Source organism: Podarcis liolepis (genome assembly GCF_965112155.1).
Source record: "Podarcis liolepis genome assembly, chromosome: 12".
In the NCBI taxonomy this organism is placed as follows: domain Eukaryota; kingdom Metazoa; phylum Chordata; class Lepidosauria; order Squamata; family Lacertidae; genus Podarcis; species Podarcis liolepis.
Genome location: NC_139563.1, coordinates 59,583,725 through 59,601,179, shown reverse-complemented (window position 1 = coordinate 59,601,179; position 17,455 = coordinate 59,583,725). Strand labels below are relative to the sequence as shown.

The 17,455-nt window shown below is 50.2% G+C and overlaps 1 protein-coding gene across 3 annotated transcripts; it reads left to right on the top strand.

Moving 5' to 3' along the window:
* The first annotated feature begins 5,023 nt into the window (after nucleotides 1–5,023).
* Nucleotides 5,024–15,576, top strand: LOC310690175 (endosome-associated-trafficking regulator 1-like). 3 transcript variants are annotated; one of them, XM_083468867.1, is made up of 8 exons: nucleotides 5,024–5,154; nucleotides 6,075–6,238; nucleotides 6,776–7,147; nucleotides 8,511–8,584; nucleotides 9,279–9,390; nucleotides 10,101–10,163; nucleotides 10,997–11,136; nucleotides 14,355–15,576. In XM_083468867.1, exons 1-8 carry the CDS (start codon nucleotides 5,103–5,105, stop codon nucleotides 14,446–14,448), a joined length of 1,071 nt encoding a protein of 356 aa, XP_083324993.1. In that variant the 5' UTR covers nucleotides 5,024–5,102; the 3' UTR covers nucleotides 14,449–15,576. The 3 variants fall into 3 exon arrangements, 2 of the variants coding, with proteins under 2 accessions (XP_083324993.1, XP_083324994.1); XR_014517941.1 differs by lacking the exon at nucleotides 14,355–15,576 and adding an exon at nucleotides 13,450–14,286 and having other exon boundaries at nucleotides 5,083–5,154; nucleotides 10,997–12,728; XM_083468868.1 differs by lacking the exon at nucleotides 10,997–11,136 and having other exon boundaries at nucleotides 5,083–5,154.
* Nucleotides 15,577–17,455: the final 1,879 nt, after the last annotated feature.

Genomic DNA, 17,455 nt, shown 5'->3' with positions numbered 1-17,455 from the left:
GGATGTAATGCCTCATTCTTTAGAAATGGCAAGGCTAAATTCCATCTCTACTGTGTGCTTAAACAGAATGAAAAGTCCTATAATACAGGCTTTCCTGCGAAGAATTTGCCTAAGCAGGGAGATGCTCTGCTCCTCTGCTAGGTTTTTTGCCTGTTCCTCTCAAGCAAAATTGCTTTTCAAAAAAGTGATCTTTCACAGATCTTTGCAACCCTGAAATAATCTGTAATGCAGGAATAACAACTAAAGAATCCCTAGCAGATGGTCATCCAAGCTCTGTTTATAAACTTCCAGAGAAGAAGAGTCCACCAGGGAGCCAGTCAGCCAGAAATCCACAGAGTATGTGAAGTTAACTCTTTAGTAACAGAAACCAGGCCAGCTCAGGGGAGCCAGGCCTAATGAGCACAGCAACCCTTCTCATAGGTCTTGCCTCTATTAGGCAGTTGTGGAGGTTGAAGGTCCCCACCTTCCACAGCTGCCAAAATTCCCTCTGCCACCAGGTCCTTTCCAAGCAATCTGAGACTATGCCAGCACACCTGTCTCTGCTCCTCCCTCTTCATCCCTCTTCTCATCTTGGGAGACCAGCAGGGAGGGGAACTGGTCACAGGAGACACCCTGGCTTCTTCACCAGTCTGACTCATCTCTGCCTCTTGGCCTCTCTCCTCTCTTGCTTCAGTTTCTGATACTGACTCTGGACTTCTCTCTGCAACAGACACTTCCTGCTCACCAAGACCTGTTACCTCTTCAGCTTCTGCCAACTCCTCTTCTCAGTCTTCTCCCTCTTTTCGCCCATCGTGGTCCCACCACCAATGTGCAAGCTCTAAGCCTTCTTCCCTTGGGAATTCCCCAAAGGGTGCCTCCCACCATTCCTGTGTCCAGCAAGTCTTCATGCAACGCCCTGGGAGATGCAAGCCTGGCCTCGGGGGGGGGGGGGGCAGGCTGTGCAAGGTTTCCTGCTTGGATTGTAACTTCAGTAAAGAGAGGCTCAGCCAGCTACCTTCTCAGATGCCCAATGCAAGAAACACGAATGTCATCTAGGAAAAATGGCCTCTTCTGGCGTCATTGCTGCCTTTGATGCTGGGTCCCATTTGGATACTCTTCCCTAGTGCGAAGTGGGCAAGTTTGCTCTGCTCGCATCCACATCAGTCAGGGCAACATTATTGTCAGGCTTCCACGCTCACCACCCAAACTAGGAGTGCCCTCTTTTTCCAGGACACACCCTCTTTTTCAGGGGTAAAATTTGATACAAATTGCACTTCTTCTTTGCTCTTCAAAATATGGCAACCTTAGACATCTTCCTTCGCATGTGAAACGGATATTCTTTTCTATGCCACAAAATTATTTGTCCTTAATCCTGATTAGAGAAGAATGACCGCTTATGCTCATGGACAAAACATAAATTTAAAGCTTCTGGCTACTGTGAAAGACTCCTGGGAACTGTAGTTTGACTATTAGAGCTAACTACAGTTCCCTTGAGCAAACTACAGTTGCAGGGAGTCTTTGGCAGCCATGTAAATGGTGCATATGCAACCTCTGTCTACATCTGGGATGGGAAAAACCTGATGCTGCTGGACTCTGGTCCTCATCCTTTGCCATTGGCCATGTGGGTTGGAGGCGATGGCTGTCCATCCCTGCTCTACGTGGTTATTTTGCAGACTGTCCCAGGCTGGAGGTCTTTGAGGACAGAATCATTGGCCAGATAAAACTTGTATTTTTCTTTTTGTATGGAAGTAGGGAGAAGGCAATAATCAAGGAGGATGATACTCATCTGTGCGCCCACTACTAACCTGCTTATTTATTTATTTTATATTATTTATTGCATTTGTATCCTGCGCTTCGTCGGAAGATCTCAGGCCGGTTCCCAGCATAAAAATACGGAATAAAGCCACAAAGCAGACCCCGGCGCGGCTGGTTTCACATCTTTTATTTCCCGACTGCTCGCTGTGTTTCCCGCGGGCCCTGAGGGAGTCCCGCCCCCCCCCCCGCTCTGCCAGGCTCCTCCTCTTTCCCCTCGGGCGGGGCCACCCGGGGGCCAACCTCAAGCTCCGCGGACCGCGCCGTCATTGGGCAGCGCCGGCCACGTGGCGCGGAGGAGGGCGGGGCACGCTCGACCCGTTGCCGGGCAGCCGAGCGGCCCTCTTCCGCGACGTGGCTGCGCCGGCAGCGTCCCTCCGCCTTCCCGGGCTCTGGGGCGAGTCGGAGCGTCGCCGGGAAGGGCGCGGCCAGGCGAGGGGGTCACGGCCCCGGTTGCCCCGGAAGTGCTCCGTAGGGGCCTCGTGCAGCGAGAGGAGCTCCTAGAAGGGTCCCAACCCCCCCCCCTGCCAGGAGGCAGAGGCGGCGCCCCCTGCGGCGGGGGTCCAACCTGCGGCCTGGGGTTTCCCTGAGGGTTGCGCTGCAGCAGCTGCTTCCAGTCCGTGAGGGGGAAAGGAGGCTCAGAGTAATGAAGAAGAAATAAGAATAATGTTTTTATTTAAACCTCGCCCACCTGACTGGCTTCCACCACCACTCAGGGGGGCTTCCAGCAAAGTAATAAAATGCCAGGCATTAAAAACTTCCCCTTCAGGTGTCTTCTATAAGTCGTGTGGTTCCTTGACATCTGATGGGAGGGCGCCACCACCAAGAAGGCCGCTGCCTGGTTCCCTTCAGTAAAGTGGTACCTCGGGGGAAGAGCTTAATTCGTTCTGGAGGTCCGTTCTTAACTTGAAACTGTTGTTAACCTGAGGTGCCACTGTAGCTAATGGGGCCTCCTGCTGCCACCATGCGATTTCTGTTCTCATCCTGAAGCAAAGTTCTTAACCTGAGGTACTATTTCTGCGTTAGCAGAGTCTGTAACCTGAAGCGTCTGTAACCCAAGGTACCACTGTACACTGAATGGACTTATCTTAATAATAATAATTTATTATTACATAATATCTGAAGGCAGCCCTGTTTAGGGAAGCTTTCAATATATTTTTTATTTTTTAAAAATAAATTTTATTAAGTTTACCATCGTAATAACACAAACCACAAAGCAAAATGATACATGGAAGCTTTTAATATTTGATGAATTATTATATTTTAATATTTTGCTGGAAGCCGCACAGAGTGGCTGGGGAAACCCAGCCAGATAGGTGGGGTATAAATAATAAATTATTATCTTTTATTTTCTAATTTTTGTGCATGCGTGTGTGTATACACACACACACATAAGGAAGGTGGGTTCTCCACTGCTGCTGGTCATAATGTCAAAATGCAGCAGATGGCAGTACTGTACAAGGAGAACTCAAGCTGTGTAGCATGTTACATGGCTTGATATTCACAGGGATTAAAGAGTGCTGATGCCCCAAGCACCTGTGGTGTTACCCCGTGTGTTGATCTTGCAACAGTGTGTAGTATTCTACAAGTATAAATACCAATTTTAACGTACCACGTGACTTTCACCTATTTGAAATGTCCCTTTAGATCTGTTCTACACCTTAGTCGCTTTCAAAGGGCCTGTCAAGATGTACCAAGGATGATCAGCTTCACCTCATTAGGGCTTCTGTGGTTCTGGACATTTCCTAGTGGAGGATTTTGACTGGTGCCGTGCGATGGCGGTGTGGAGATTTGAAAACTACCTTTCTGTGAAGATGCACACAGGGGCACAAAAGTCCTCGTATTCGAAGGCGGACCCCGGTGGCATTCTAAAGGCCAGTGTGTGACATAGGAAGAAATTGGATTTTGTTTCTTTAAAGCAGCGTTCTGGAGTTCGGTACTTGGGCAAGCATATGAGCATAGAAGAGGACTCCTGAACTATGATTCTAAACCATTGACAGCGTTTTGAAATAAGCCCATGTAAAGGCGCATTTGCAGATTTATAAACCTCTTCGCAACAAAGTCACTGAAGCAGTGTTCGATAAAATAGAATACGGGAGGTTACAGGTGAAACTCAGAAAATTAGAATATCGTGGAAAAGTTCATTTATTTCAGTAATTCAACTTAAAAGGTGAAACTAATATATGAGATAGACTCATGACACACAAAGCGAGATATGTCAAACCTTTATTTGTTATTGTGATGATCATTGCGTACAGCTGATGAAAACCCCAAATTAACAATCTCAGAAAATTAGAATATTAAATGAAATCAGCAAAACAAGGACTCCAAATAGAGCAATATTGGACCCCTGAGAAGTAGAAGCATGCATATGTACTCAGTACTTGGTTTGGGATCCTTTTGCATCCATTACTGCCTCAATGCGGCGTGGCATGGATGCTATCAGCCTGTGGCACTGCTGAGGTGTTATGGAAGACCAGGATGCTTCAATAGCAGCCTTCAGCTCTTCTGCATTGCTCGTTCTCATGTCTCTCATCTTTCTCTTGGCAATGCCCCATAGATTCTCTATGAGGTTCAGGTCAGGCGGGTTTGCTGCCCAATCAAGCACAGTAATCCCATGGGCATTGGATCAGGTTTTGGTACTTTTGGCAGTGTAGACAGGTGACAAAGTCCTGCTGGAAAATGAAATCAGCATCCCCATAAAGCTCGTCTGCGGAAGGAAGCATGAAGTGCTCCAAAATCTCCTGGTAGACGGCTGCGTTGACCCTGGACTTAATGAAGCACAGTGGACCAACACCAGCTGATGACAGGGCTCCCCAGATCAACACAGACTGTGGAAACTTCACACCGGGCATTGTGTGCCTCCCCATTCTTCCTCCTGACTCTGGGTCCTTGGTTTCCAAATGAGATGCAAAAGCTGCTCTCATCAGAAAAGAGATTTGATCCTGTTTCCGCTGCTCCGGGGCTGGACTAGGGGCCCCGGGGCCCCTTCCAGCTCCACGCGGCCTTTCCCGGAGGACGCAGCACCTTCTCCCCCTCGCTTGCCGGGCGGGGCTGCGACGGGCTTGAAAGCCCCTTGCTTCCGCAGTCCTTCCTGCCGCACTGAACAAACTACAGTTCCCAGGAGCGGCGGCGGGGGGGGGGCGGGGGGCGGGTCGTGCTTGAGGCGCGTCCTGGAGAGAAAGTGGCGAAGGAGTGCCGGAAGTTGTGGCCCGCGCGCGCGCGCGTGCGACTCTGCCCTTTCTTGGCTCTCCCTCCTCGGCTGGAGGCCGGGAAGGGGCGGGCCGGCGGGGCTCCCTCGGCGCGGCTCCATGGCGGGGCCGGCCTCCTTCGCGCGCCAGCAGCCCCGGGCGGGCCCCGCTGGTAGGACTCGGGGCATGGGCGGGACTCCGGGAGAGAAGAGGGTCGGAAGGAGAGCGCGGAGGGCGGTGCTCCTGAGCGCGCGCAGAGCGCCTCCCTTGGAAGCGGCTCGGGAGTGGCTGCCTGGAGCGCTGCCTCGGCGGGAACAAGGAGGGTCTTGGTTGTGAAAAGCGCTCGGGAGGAAAGTGGCAGCCGAGGCTCCTGCGAGAGAGAGGAGGAGGAGGAGGAGGAGGAGGAGGAGGAAGGCCCCTCTGGGACTAGTCCTTTGCTTTTGACAGCTTTTGTATTCCCAGGGAGCTAAAAGGGGCATCATTTTCATTATTAACCACTTAGATTAGTACAGCACCCTTCTTCCAAACCCCAGGGCGGTTCTCCCCACTGAATCCCCACAACAGCAGCCCTGTGAGGTACGTGAGGCTCCCCAGGCCCTGCCCCTTGGGGACTCCACCAGAATCTCTCTCCGGCCGAGCCTGAAGCTCTGACTCATGGGTAGGCAACCTAAGGCCCAGGGGCCAGATCCGGCCCAATCGCCTTCTCAGTCCAGACCGCAGACAGTCCGGGAATCAGTGTGTTTTTACATGAGTAGAATGTGTGCTTTTATTTAAAATGCATCTCTGGGTTATTTGTGGGGCACAGGAATTCGTTCATTCCCCCCACAAGGTCTGAGGGACAGTGGACTGGCCCCTGCTCAAAAAGTTTGCTGACCCTTACTCTAACTGCTAGGCGTCTCTCCTGTTTTTTCCAGGGGGAGCCATAAAAGTCGCCCCTCAAGGCAGGTGTGTGTTTGCAGCTGCAAGCAAAATGAGCAAAATGAGCATCCCTGGGGTGGGGCTGTGCATTCCCCCCCCCCGCCTCCCAGATCTTCCCTCTTATTCCTTCCCCCGTTTGTAAGGCTTCCTTCCTTCCTTGGCTTCCTCCTCCAGTTGGATCTTCCGTTGCACCTGAGGAGGACGAGGCCAACCCCTTCTCCTTCAAGGAGTTTGTGCGGAGCAAGAACCAGTATTTGGCAGCCCCTGTCCTGGAGGAAGCAAAGGGGCTGAGCGGCGTTGCCCTGGCCTCCTCAGGGTCAAGCACCAGCAGCCCCAAGGTAAGGCCTGGGGGGCAAAGCGGGTGATGGGGGGCACCAGGAATCAAGGGGGCAAGTGGCTGAGTTCCCCCCCCCCGAGGAACTTCCCACACCTCACGGGCCTCCCTCTTTCCTGCGCCACAGGTGGGAAGAGTAGTGGCTCTGCAGAGAGAAGGCTACTGGCGGAGGAAAGGGGGGGCCGGGAGGAGAGACCTGCCCCAGGCACCACAGGGCTGCGCTGTGAGAGGGGGGCGCTGCTGTCCTGCATGGCTCCTCCTTTCCCCCCTCCTCCTCCAGCGGTGGGAAAGCTGTGCCTGTGTGCCTGCACCCCCTCAGGCAGGCCCTTACAGCCCCCTCTGGGAGGCAAAGGCAGGGGAGAGGGGAGAGTGACTGACACACACACACACGGTGTTTGGGAGCTGTAGCAGAGCCGCTGCTCTTAAGCAACTACAGTCAAGTATCCATGGGTTTCTTTTCCTGAGTGATGGGCTGTGTTTTTGAAGTATCCCAAGGCTCTTCCTTAGGCTGAGAACAGATTTCCCCCCTTTGACATTTTAGGATTCCTCCAGGTTCTCACGCCTCCTGGACGACAGCACCTCGTCCCCTGGGTCTTTGGATGTGGCCTTCCACAAGCTGTTTCCCCCGAACCCAATGGCAACTAACTCCTCGCTGGAGGATGAAGACGAGGACAGCGAATGGAGCAGCACCTACCAGCCATCAGCCATTGAAGAGGCCCACCTGGGCAGGATGGCCAGCACCTCCTTGGACAGCAGCCGTGACACTCTTTGCTGCAGTCCCTCTGACCTGTCTGAGCTCCAGAGGTTTACTCCGTGGAAGCTGGGGGCCAAGGAGGACCAGAGCTTGCCTGTGGATGTAGCTGCCGGGGGAGACAGCTTTTATCTGCCTCCTTGCCAGCCAACTTACGAAGAAGTGAGGAAGATGGGAATCTGAATTGTAGGCTGCTTGGGTCTCTTCCTAATGCTCCTCCTTCCATCTGAATAGCGAGTCCACGTCTCCTGAATGAGCTGGGAGGCCAGGATTGCTCCCTGGCAAATGGGTCTGCTTCGAGGTTCTCAAGTCCCAGGCTGGGCAAGGGAAGGAAGTGTTCTGTAGCCCTTCTTAATTCCTGCCACCCAATTTATTTTTGCCGCCCCCCCCCCATTGGAGGCAGTAATGCTTCTGAGCTCTGGCTCCAGTCCTGTTTTGGGGCTTCTCGTTGCGGCATCTTGGTTGGCCACTGTGAGGACAGGACCAGATGGGCTCCCTTTGGGCCAATCCAGCTTAGCTCTCCATATGAACATTTAGTGCAGGCATAGGCAAACTCGACCCTCCAGATGTATTGGGACTACAACTCCCATCACCCCTAGCTAACAGGACCAGTGGTCAGGGATGATGGGACTTGTAGTCTCAAAACATCTGGAGGGCTGAGTTTGCCTATGCCTGGTTTAGTGGGATAGCAGGAGTCCCTGCCCAGGGGCAGTCTACCCCGGAATGCCAGCTGGTGGGAGCACAGCTGAAGAGTTGCTGTTGCACCCAGGCCCCGCTTGTGGGCTTTCCATTGGGGCCTCTGTGTAGGCTGGACCATATGGGCCCCCAGGGGCCTGTGTTCACCTCAGGCTTTTCAGGAGGAGCAGTATCTCCCCCCCCCCCATTATTTTTTTGTTTTATTTTATTCATATGCCTCTTGAATGTAACAAATCTTATGAGTAGCTTACAATAAACATTAAAATTATTAACAAGACTGTTGTAAACTAGTATTTAAAAACATCAGAAGGTTATTATAATTAACAGTGAGAGTTGTTCCACTCCCCACTTCCCCCAAATCACACACACTTTTGAAACTCGCCCCAGGGACTGCTCAAAGGCGACTTGGAGGCCCTGTACTAGTGTGGATCCCAGCCAGGAACCTGGTTGTGGAAAGATGGGGTTTTGGTGTCTTAAAGTAGGCTTGCCATACATCAGGAAAATTCCTGATATGTCTTGGTTTGTTTGAAATATGGCTACCCTAAAGGCACCTTCAACATCCTGACTTCATACTGGCCCTCTGGGCTCCATGAACTCTGGATTCTTCCTCGGTTCCTTTTTTCTCCTAATAATTCAAAATCCCTTTAATTTTGAAGACAGAGCAAACAGAGTCAAACCTGGGTCCTTGGCCAAAAATTTAGATATTCATGTTTTTCTTTATCCCAAAATACACATTGTCTTAATCTAGTTTCATCCAAACAACTTTGCTACTGATATACGAGGCAAAGATTTGTTCAATTAGGTATTTCTTTTGCTCTTCCTTTTGCAGTTAAAAGAAGAAAATTCCAAGTTTAGGAGTAAGATCAGCCATCTTCAAGCAGTTTCTGAGAGTCAGGCAGAGAGGTACACATACTGTGTTTCTCGCAAAAAAACCCAAAAAAACCAAACCTCGAAAAGAATTGTTGTTATGACTTCAACAGTGAATCAGTCACTTGGATTCATTGATTAAGAATGCCTTTAAGTCATCTTAAAACGTGTTCCCAATCAATTGAGCAGCACATATAGTATTATTTTTAATATAAGTCCTTAATATTTGCACCTGCAATTTTTTTGAATCTCTTGAAGAGTCATTTTCTCTTGCCTTGAATGGGCCTGCGGGGGGAGAGTCATCTCTTCTGAGATGATGGCTTTCACACTTGCAAAGTATTGCTATGCTCTTGCAAATTTATACTAATTGAATTGGTCTTTTATCAGCTATGGTGATTACTAAAATGGCCAATCCCACTGGAAGGCATTGAGATGGGGGGGGGGGGGCGCTAAGAGGCAAGGAGGAGGCAGCAAATCTGTTTTGTTTAAAAGCTTCAATTGTTAATTTGCTTTAAATAGTTTTAATTTGATTTTGAATGAAGGTGCAATAAATTGTTACTGTTTTGAACATTTTTTGTGCTGTTATTTTAGTGCGCTGTGCAAACCACTATTCTGAATGATCCTGTTTATAGGGTAGGGGGCACTGAGGGGGGAGGAATATATGGAAGCAAAGAGGTGGTGGCCCCCAAAAGTTTGGCTTGATTCCCTGCTGTTGCCTTTTGTAAACTAGAATCAAGCAGCTGGAAAGGACCCTGGAGGAGAGTCGGCGGAAAGAGGAGAAGGAGACGCGGGACTTGGAGGCGATGGTGCAGCAGGTGGAGGAGAACCTTGAGCTGATGGCGGTGAGTCTGGCCTGCCACGGGAGGAAGACCGTGGCCCTCCCAGCCCTGGGATGGCTCTTCCCTGTGTCTCGACTGCTGAATAATACACCTGGTTTGTAGGGGACAGTGGTCTCTGTTATCCTCAATTTGTTTCTGAGATCTCAGATGGAAGCAGATCTCTCTACCTGCCCCTCTCACTTGACCCATCTCTTGGTGGTGGTGGGGCAATGGGCAGCTCCTCCCAGCAGCTTGTGGAGAGGCTGCCGGCCCCAAAGACCCTCCACAGGCCACCCCCGAATCAGCCTTACTTCCTGCCCTCTTGAGGGCTTCTGCCAGCCTGGACGGTGTCCTTGAGAGAAGACTGCCTTCTGAGGGCCTGGAGAAAGATGCCAACTGCACAAAAGGTCAACTTTATCTCAGCTGCTGTGCACTCTTTCCTCTGGCCCTGCGTGTAGCCCCTGGAAAGCTGTGTGAAATGGGAATGTGATCCATCTGTAATGGAAGCTGACTCATAACAGCAAGCAGGTGGGAGGATTCTGCTCCTAGACTCTGGTGGGACGCTGCTCCCCCCCCCCCCCCGTGGGAAGCCCACCAGGAGGGCATGTGGCTCCAGGCGGCTGGTCGTGAGAGGCCTACTGCCTCTGACTGATAGCGGGACCTCAGGGTCTCCCCGCCCCCCCCCCTTTTATTCTTCCGGCTCCAGTGACCAGCCCTGCTCTTCTCTATTCCAGAAACGGGCCATGAAGGCTGAAACCAGCACTGTGAAGCTGAAGCAGCACAACAGCCTCCTCCAGGTACGGCCTGGGGGCTCCTCCGTTGGGTCTCCTTTTCTTCTCAGTCCTTTTTAAAAGCCAGACATTTGTGTTTCTGAGCACCTGCTAAGGCAAAGCTGAGGAGGGTGGAGAGTTAAACTGGGGGACTCTCCCGCAAGAGGCCATGAGGGTCACCAAAAGAGGATTAGACCGATTCAGGGAGGAGGGGAGGACTAAGCTGGCTCCTAGCCAGGATGGCAGAGGCAGCTTCTGAATCCCAGTTGCTGGAAAGGGCAAGAGGGGAAACTTGGCTCTTGCTTGCGGGTTTCCCATCATGAGCATTTGGTGGCACCTGTGAGAACAGGATGTGGAACCAGACAGGCCCCTGGCCTGACCCAGACCCCAGGCGCTTCTCCTGTTCTGTTTATGAGGCTGAGGAGACGTTGCAGGTTGAAGGCGAGACACGGCTGAACTCCTTTGCCAGGAAACTTGCCCAGACCACGTGTTGTGTGTGTGGCTAGCTACACGCCATAAATTCAAAGCACCTGGCTTCTCCCAAAGAATCCTGGGAAACGTAGTTTAAGGGTGCTGGGGGTTATAGTTCTTTGGGGTTAACTACAGTTCCCAGGATGCTTTGGGGGAAGCCAAGGGCTTTAAATACACATTTTGGCAGAAAAAGCAGGGTGAAAAATGCTTTTTTTAAAAAAAAACCTGCTTAGCAGACTTGCATTGTTTGCAATAACGTTCTCAAATAATCTTGCTTGCTGGCGTCTCCAGGATCCTTTGAGCTAGCTCCTCTGTGCTTTTTATCCGCATGTCTCTGTAGCTGGGGGTGGTGAGCCACTGATGTATTCCCCCCTTTTTTTACCTTAAAGGTTCAGGTGGAGAACTACAGGTTAGAAAATGAAGCCTTGAAATCTAGCCACTCGGCTAACCTGGCCATCGTGCAGCAAAATGCCAGTGCTGCCTTGCAGAATCTCCTCACCGTCATCACAAAGTCCCAACCATCCATCAGGTACATTTCAACATCCGGCACCTGTAGGTTATAATCTACATGAACCCCAGTCAACTTGCAACTCAATGAGAGATGGATGAGCCATCTTGTGTGATGTGAACAAATGAGTTAAATGACGCAGTCCAGGCCTTGAGTTAGCACATCACACACACACACACCGGTCTGGGTGCTCTGAGATAAAGTGCCAGGCAGCATAGCAACCCCAGCGGTCAGTGGTATGACTTGCAGAGACATTTGCCCTCATTGTTTCAGGAATGAGAAGGCAAGGATAACAGTCTCTAGGGCATTGCTTCTGTCTTCTCCTTGTCCGGTCCTCTTTGACTGAGTCTGTGAGGATGGGTTTTACTCAGTAGCATTAGCTAGCATAGAATCATAGAATTGGAAGGGACCCTGAGGATCATCTAGTCCAATCCCCTGCAGTGCAGGAGTAGGCAGCTGTCCCATGCAGGGAGGGAACCTGCAACTTTGGCATTATCAGCACCATGTGTTAGCAGATCTCTCTGTCCACATGTATCTTTAATTCAGAGACCTAAAGAGCTATATAGTACCATACTGGCCCAAATATAAGCCATACCCACAAATAAGCTGCACCTTTAAAATTTAGGGGGGGGGGGAGGAAAAATAGACAATACCCGAATATAAGCCGCTCCCTTAAAATTGGGTTACAGGCTGAAAATTGCTGTGGTTGGTAGAATTGTAACTCTGAGCCAATTTAAGCCCTCGATCTTGCAAGCCAGCAAAAGTTACCAAACAATCACTGAAATCGCTGTTCAGTTGCTACAGTTCCGCAGGCACTCACACCTGTAAATGGCAAATGTAGAATAAAATCCTGTGGGTTAATTGCACAACAGTCTCAAGCTTGCAAATCGGCAATAATAATAAAAATTGTTCCATTTTACCATATGTCTGTTTCAGCAGTGATATTGTAAAAGCCAATTTTTGTAAGGTAACGAATTTAAGCCATACTTTAACTTTTCACAGTCGGAATTTGGAAAAAAAGTGTGGCTTATATTCAGGCCAATACAGTAGTCAGTAGTGTTTAGATTCATCTTGCGTGTGGAGACAAGAAACACTTGGTTCCTCTGAACTGTGTGGGAGAGGAGTTTTCCCCATAGCCGCTTCCTTTAAGACCCTGAAACTTCAAAGCAGCAGCCATGTGTTATAAAGGGGAACAGGGTAGAAACTTAGGAAGCTGCCTTCTACAGAGTCAGAACCATTGGTCCATCTAACTTCGTATTGTCTACACTGACTGGCAGCAGCTCTCCAGGGTTTTAGGCGGGGGGTCTCCCACAGATTCCATTGGAAATGGAACCCAGGACCTTCTGCGTGTGGAGCTACAACCCTTCCCCTGAAAATGAAGTATGGTTTCAGTCCTCAGCCCTTGCCATCAAGACAAACTTGGGAAGGGCTGTAGCTCATTGGGCAGAGGGCTAGTTTTGCAGGCAGACTCCCCCAAGTTCTACCTCTGGCATTTTCCGGCCTCCTGTGTGAAATCCCGCAGAGCCACAGATGTTCAGTGTGGACAAGTCCGACTTGGGTGGAAACAGAGGGAGCCCAGCATTTTAAGTCCCGTTTGTGTCACTAGGGCAGGGGTCTGCAACCTTTAAGACAAAAAGAGCCACTTGGACCCGTTTCCGAAGAGGAAAAAAAAAACCTGGGAGCCGCAAAACCATTGCAACATTTAAAACAAATATATCTCTGGAGCCACGATCTGACAGCGGGCGGGAAGGTGACGTTGGGACGGTGCATGACTAACGCACACACCGCCCCCATGCGATGTCACAGCCAGTACAGCGCCCGCCACAGTGGGGAGTGTTGGGGCGCACAATGCGCCTCCTCCCCTCGCTAGTATCTGCCCCGGAGCCGCGACAAAGGTGCAAAAGAGCCACATGCAGCTCCGGAGCCGCGGGTTGCAGACCCCTGCACTAGGGGAATATTGTGGTTTTTTAATGATATGTCTGCAACTGGTGGGACGCGGGTGGCGCTGTGGGTAAAAGCCTCAGCGCCTAGGGCTTGCCGATCGAAAGGTCGGCGGTTCGAATCCCCGCGGCGGGGTGCGCTCCCGCTGCTCGGTCCCAGCGCCTGCCAACCTAGCAGTTCGAAAGCACCCCCGGGTGCAAGTAGATAAATAGGTACCGCTTACCAGCGGGAAGGTAAACGGCGTTCCGTGTGCTGCGCTGGCTCGCCAGATGCAGCTTTGTCACGCTGGCCACGTGACCCGGAAGTGTCTCCGGACAGCGCTGGCCCCCGGCCTATAGATGTGAGATGGGCGCACAAACCCCAGAGTCTGTCAAGACTGGCCCGTTCGGGCAGGGGTACCTTTACCTTTACCTTTACTGCAACTGGTATGACATGCCAAAGCCTTGTAAGTACTTGCCCAGCTTTGAGGAGGAGGCGGGAGGAGGGGCTGGGACCCTGGCAGTGCCCTCCCCCAAAGCCCTGCACTTCCCTTACCATTCAGGACGGGAGTTACCTGTTTCTGTAATCGAAAGAGATGGAAGTAATAGTTTGGGCTTCTCTTGAATTGTGTGCTAGGAAGGCAGCTCAGTCTCTGCTCCACTTTATCCAGGTTCCCAAAAGTTCACTCAGATGTCCATGTCTGCGTAGGCCAGCTTCTATTCTGAGCCAAATGCTTTCATGGCCTCCTTGAAAACCTGCCAAGGGTGCAGTTGGGGATAAGGGAGTTGCCAGTAAGCCCACTTATTGCTGTGCCAGGTTCAGTAACTTAGGCCCAGGGTGCCTCAGGGAGCCCCTGAACTCTTATATCGCAGACCCTTATGCCCCAGCTGGATCACCAAGATCATCTGCAGGAGGGCTGTTGGGCGTTCCTTAGTTGGTGAGCTTCATTAGACAGCAACAAGAAACTGAGCCTTTACTGTCATTGGTCCAGTCCTGTGGTACTCTCTGCCACTGGAGATTCAGCAAGCCAACTTTTTCGATGCCAACTTTTAAACGCCTGCTGAAAACATTTTTGTTCTGCTAGGCCTCCATGGACAATTTAGAATGCATCCTTCTACAATGGTTAATGGATGTCTCTTTTTAACTTTTTTGTGGTTTTTATTGTATGTTTTTATTGCTGTAAACTGCTTTGGTATATATCTTTATGATACAGTGGTCATACAAATATTTTTATAAATAAGTAATTCCTGGCCTAAGCAGTCACTCTCACACTCATCCCCCCCCCCATTCTTTCTAACAACCTCCTGCTTTCATTCCAGGCAGCTGCTCTCTGGCGCAAAAGAGCTGCAGGTGGTGGCTGAACTGCTGAAGTCACTGGACAAAATCTCCGAGATACCACAAGGGTCTTCCTAAACATTGTGGCACAGGACCTAAGGACTTAAGCAAAGGCTTAATTGGGAATTGGAGTTTGAAGGGGGGGGTGGAGGAAGCCCTTTTCCTGCCCAGGGGCTACAGGACCTTGTGAAGGATCATCATCGGTGGGGGCAAAGCCACCTGTGTGTCTACACACCTGTGCCCAACACCTCCAGATGCTTTTGATGCTGAGACACATCTTCTTCCTCACTGGTCTCTGCCACCACTCTCCAGTTCCTCACTGGGTGCACCTCCTGGCTTCTCTCTCATACCTTTGCATCTGCTTTTTCAGCTCTTGCCTCCCCCCTGCTCCCCCCCCCCGTGGGCCTCTCTTGTGACTGCAGTCTGCTTGCCTTTGTCACTGAATGCATCCTTATGTGTTTCTGGCTTCTAGTTAGAGATGACTGCTCAGTAAAGACCCAGCATGAAAACTCTAAAACCTTTTAGAAATTCTGTACAGGCGACTCCCCGTTTACACGGGGGTAGCGTTCTGGTCCCCTGCGTGCATAAGTGAAATGTGCAAAAATGGGGGGCACCCTGCTGCGACTTCAGCTTGCAAGGAGCTCTTTCCCAGACCCTAAAGAGGACGCCCTCTGGGCTCCAGGGAGTCTTTGTCGGCTGGAGGTGCGTTGGGGTTTTGTAGAGGCTCTTCAGGCCTCTCCCCCATTGGGTTTTTGGTGCTACGCATATGCACTGTTGTGCATGAATTAAACACACTTAAATGGGGGGGGGGGTTCCTCTATTATAAAAATTACACCTTGCAGCATTTAAAGAAAATCCTTCCTGGCAGAAAGAGAAGCAAAGATAAAGTTACACAGCTTGTAAACAATAGCTCAAAACATGACAATCACATAATCTGTTAAAATTGCAGGGGTTTAAAAGGCCTGGAAGAATTTTAAAAGATATATTTATATGGAAGATGCAGGGAAGGTGTCAGGCTTTGAAGAGAGGTTCGTAACCTTTTGCTTTAAAGGAGCAATGCAAGGGAGTTCCATTATCACCTTTTTATATAGCAAAAGTTTTGGATTTAACAAACGTTTCTTGAATGCCTAATTCTGAAGCTTTCCTCCTATCCTTCTAGGATTAATAATAGCATTATTTTCAAAATAAAATCAATTTATAACTGCAGAGCACTCTTTTCTTTTCCTGTTTGGTTTTGGCACATCTTTCAGTTAGTAGGCAGGGTATATATACTCATAAGTGAATAAATTATGAGTGTAGATTCTAGCCCTTCCTGGAATATCTCCCCACCCAGGAGCAGAGATCCAGGAGCAGGCTGCAGATGTTTCTCTTTGCCTTTTGGTTATATCCTCATTAGTAGCTGCTGAAACCAGGGACACAAAAACCATGTAAAAAGAACAAAAATTAAAATCAGAGATGAGGTCTTAAAATATCTCAATTGCCTGCATGAGTTTTGTCGAATAGGAAAGCTTTTAGCAGACTGAAATTTTAAAATGGAAGCTGCCTATTGAATTGGGTCTGCAAGTCCTTTAAAGCTCTAGATTTAGGGAATTTAAAAAACCTTGCTCTTCAGCCGAAAGAGGTTCCTGTTATGAGGCTGTAACGGATCATTAACAGTAAAAAATAAAAAATGACCAGAATAAAGGCATACTAGCCATTTGAAATGGTGCTCTTGTGCTCTAGTCATGTGCTTATGTTTATGTGGTTTTCCACATTTTGCCTCTTTGTCCCTTACAATTTTGTTGAAACTTTGGAAAGGTTTATCCAATGTGGGAGACGGGAAGCTGCCTATAACAGGGCACAGGATGTTGTACCAGCAGAGAGGAGGACTCAGTGCTCAACCTTTGCACATCAGAGAAAAGGTGGACTCTCCAAACAGGCAGATCAGTCACTAACAGGCTTTATGCTTTTTATTGCAAGGCTGAAATAATGTGCAGACATGGCGTAATAAAGTAAGCTTGCACTATTTGTAAGGCACCATGTGAAGCACCAGCCGCTACAAGAAATAGGATAAACCTTGCTTGCTTGGGATTCTTAATATTTGGTGGACTAGGATGCAAAACTGCTGGGCCATGTTCAGATTTCTAGATTTGATACTGGATTACTCTTGACGATTGGATTTTGCTGTAAAAAAACACCATTGCAAAGTACGAAAAAAAAAAGGTCCACGAGGCCTCTGTTCTGGGGGCTTTCACCTTTCCAAGGCCATTTGCCGCCTTATCTGCTACTTTACCACCTGTCTCTCAAGCCACTTGTTTGCCTCCTTCTGGTAACTCCTGCAGCCTAGCTGGTGCCCTGAAGTGTAGGTGGGTTCCCACATGGCAAGACAGTGATAACAGCAAGAACCTTTATTGAACTACATAACTGGGAAACCGGCAAAGCAACTGCTTATATACATTTCTGAAAGCCTGGGCCACTCCCACCTCCAACGTGATTGGCTGTCTTAACTTCCAACCTGCGAATCACAACTCAAGAGTTCAAGGGCCAATGGCAGAGGCCCAAATCCTGAAAAGTTCTGTGATTGAACATCCTGTATGGAATCTGAACACAGCAGCTCCTAATCCTGAGTCCAGACTCAAGCTCAGGAAAACGGATCACCCAACACATAACATGCCCAATGTGTTGATCTGCTTCCCTTTGGACCAGGTCAGAGGATCAAGAGAGATCTTGTCCTCTGGGCAGCCCAGGACCTCCAGGCACACAGCCCGGAGTCACTTCGGTGCTGCTCCGCCGCGGTTTGGCTTCACCCCGAAGGCGCACTCCATTGTCTCCGAAGAGCCTCGGGGAAGAGGGAGACGCAGAATGGCTCTCCTTCCGTCCACACGAGACGTGAAGGCTACTCCAGCTCCGCACAAGGAGGAGAGCATTGCCATCTCCCGTGCTCGCTTCCTCCTCGGCACGTGTGGAGGGTCAGCCCCCGTGTTGTGTTGGGGGTCCTCCCTGCCAGGAGAGAGCCATGCTCCAAGACCAGACCTGCTTTCAAGCGGGGGCGCGCGGGCGGGGGGGCCTCCCCCAGGAGGGAGACGGGCCTCCGAGCTGCCCCCCT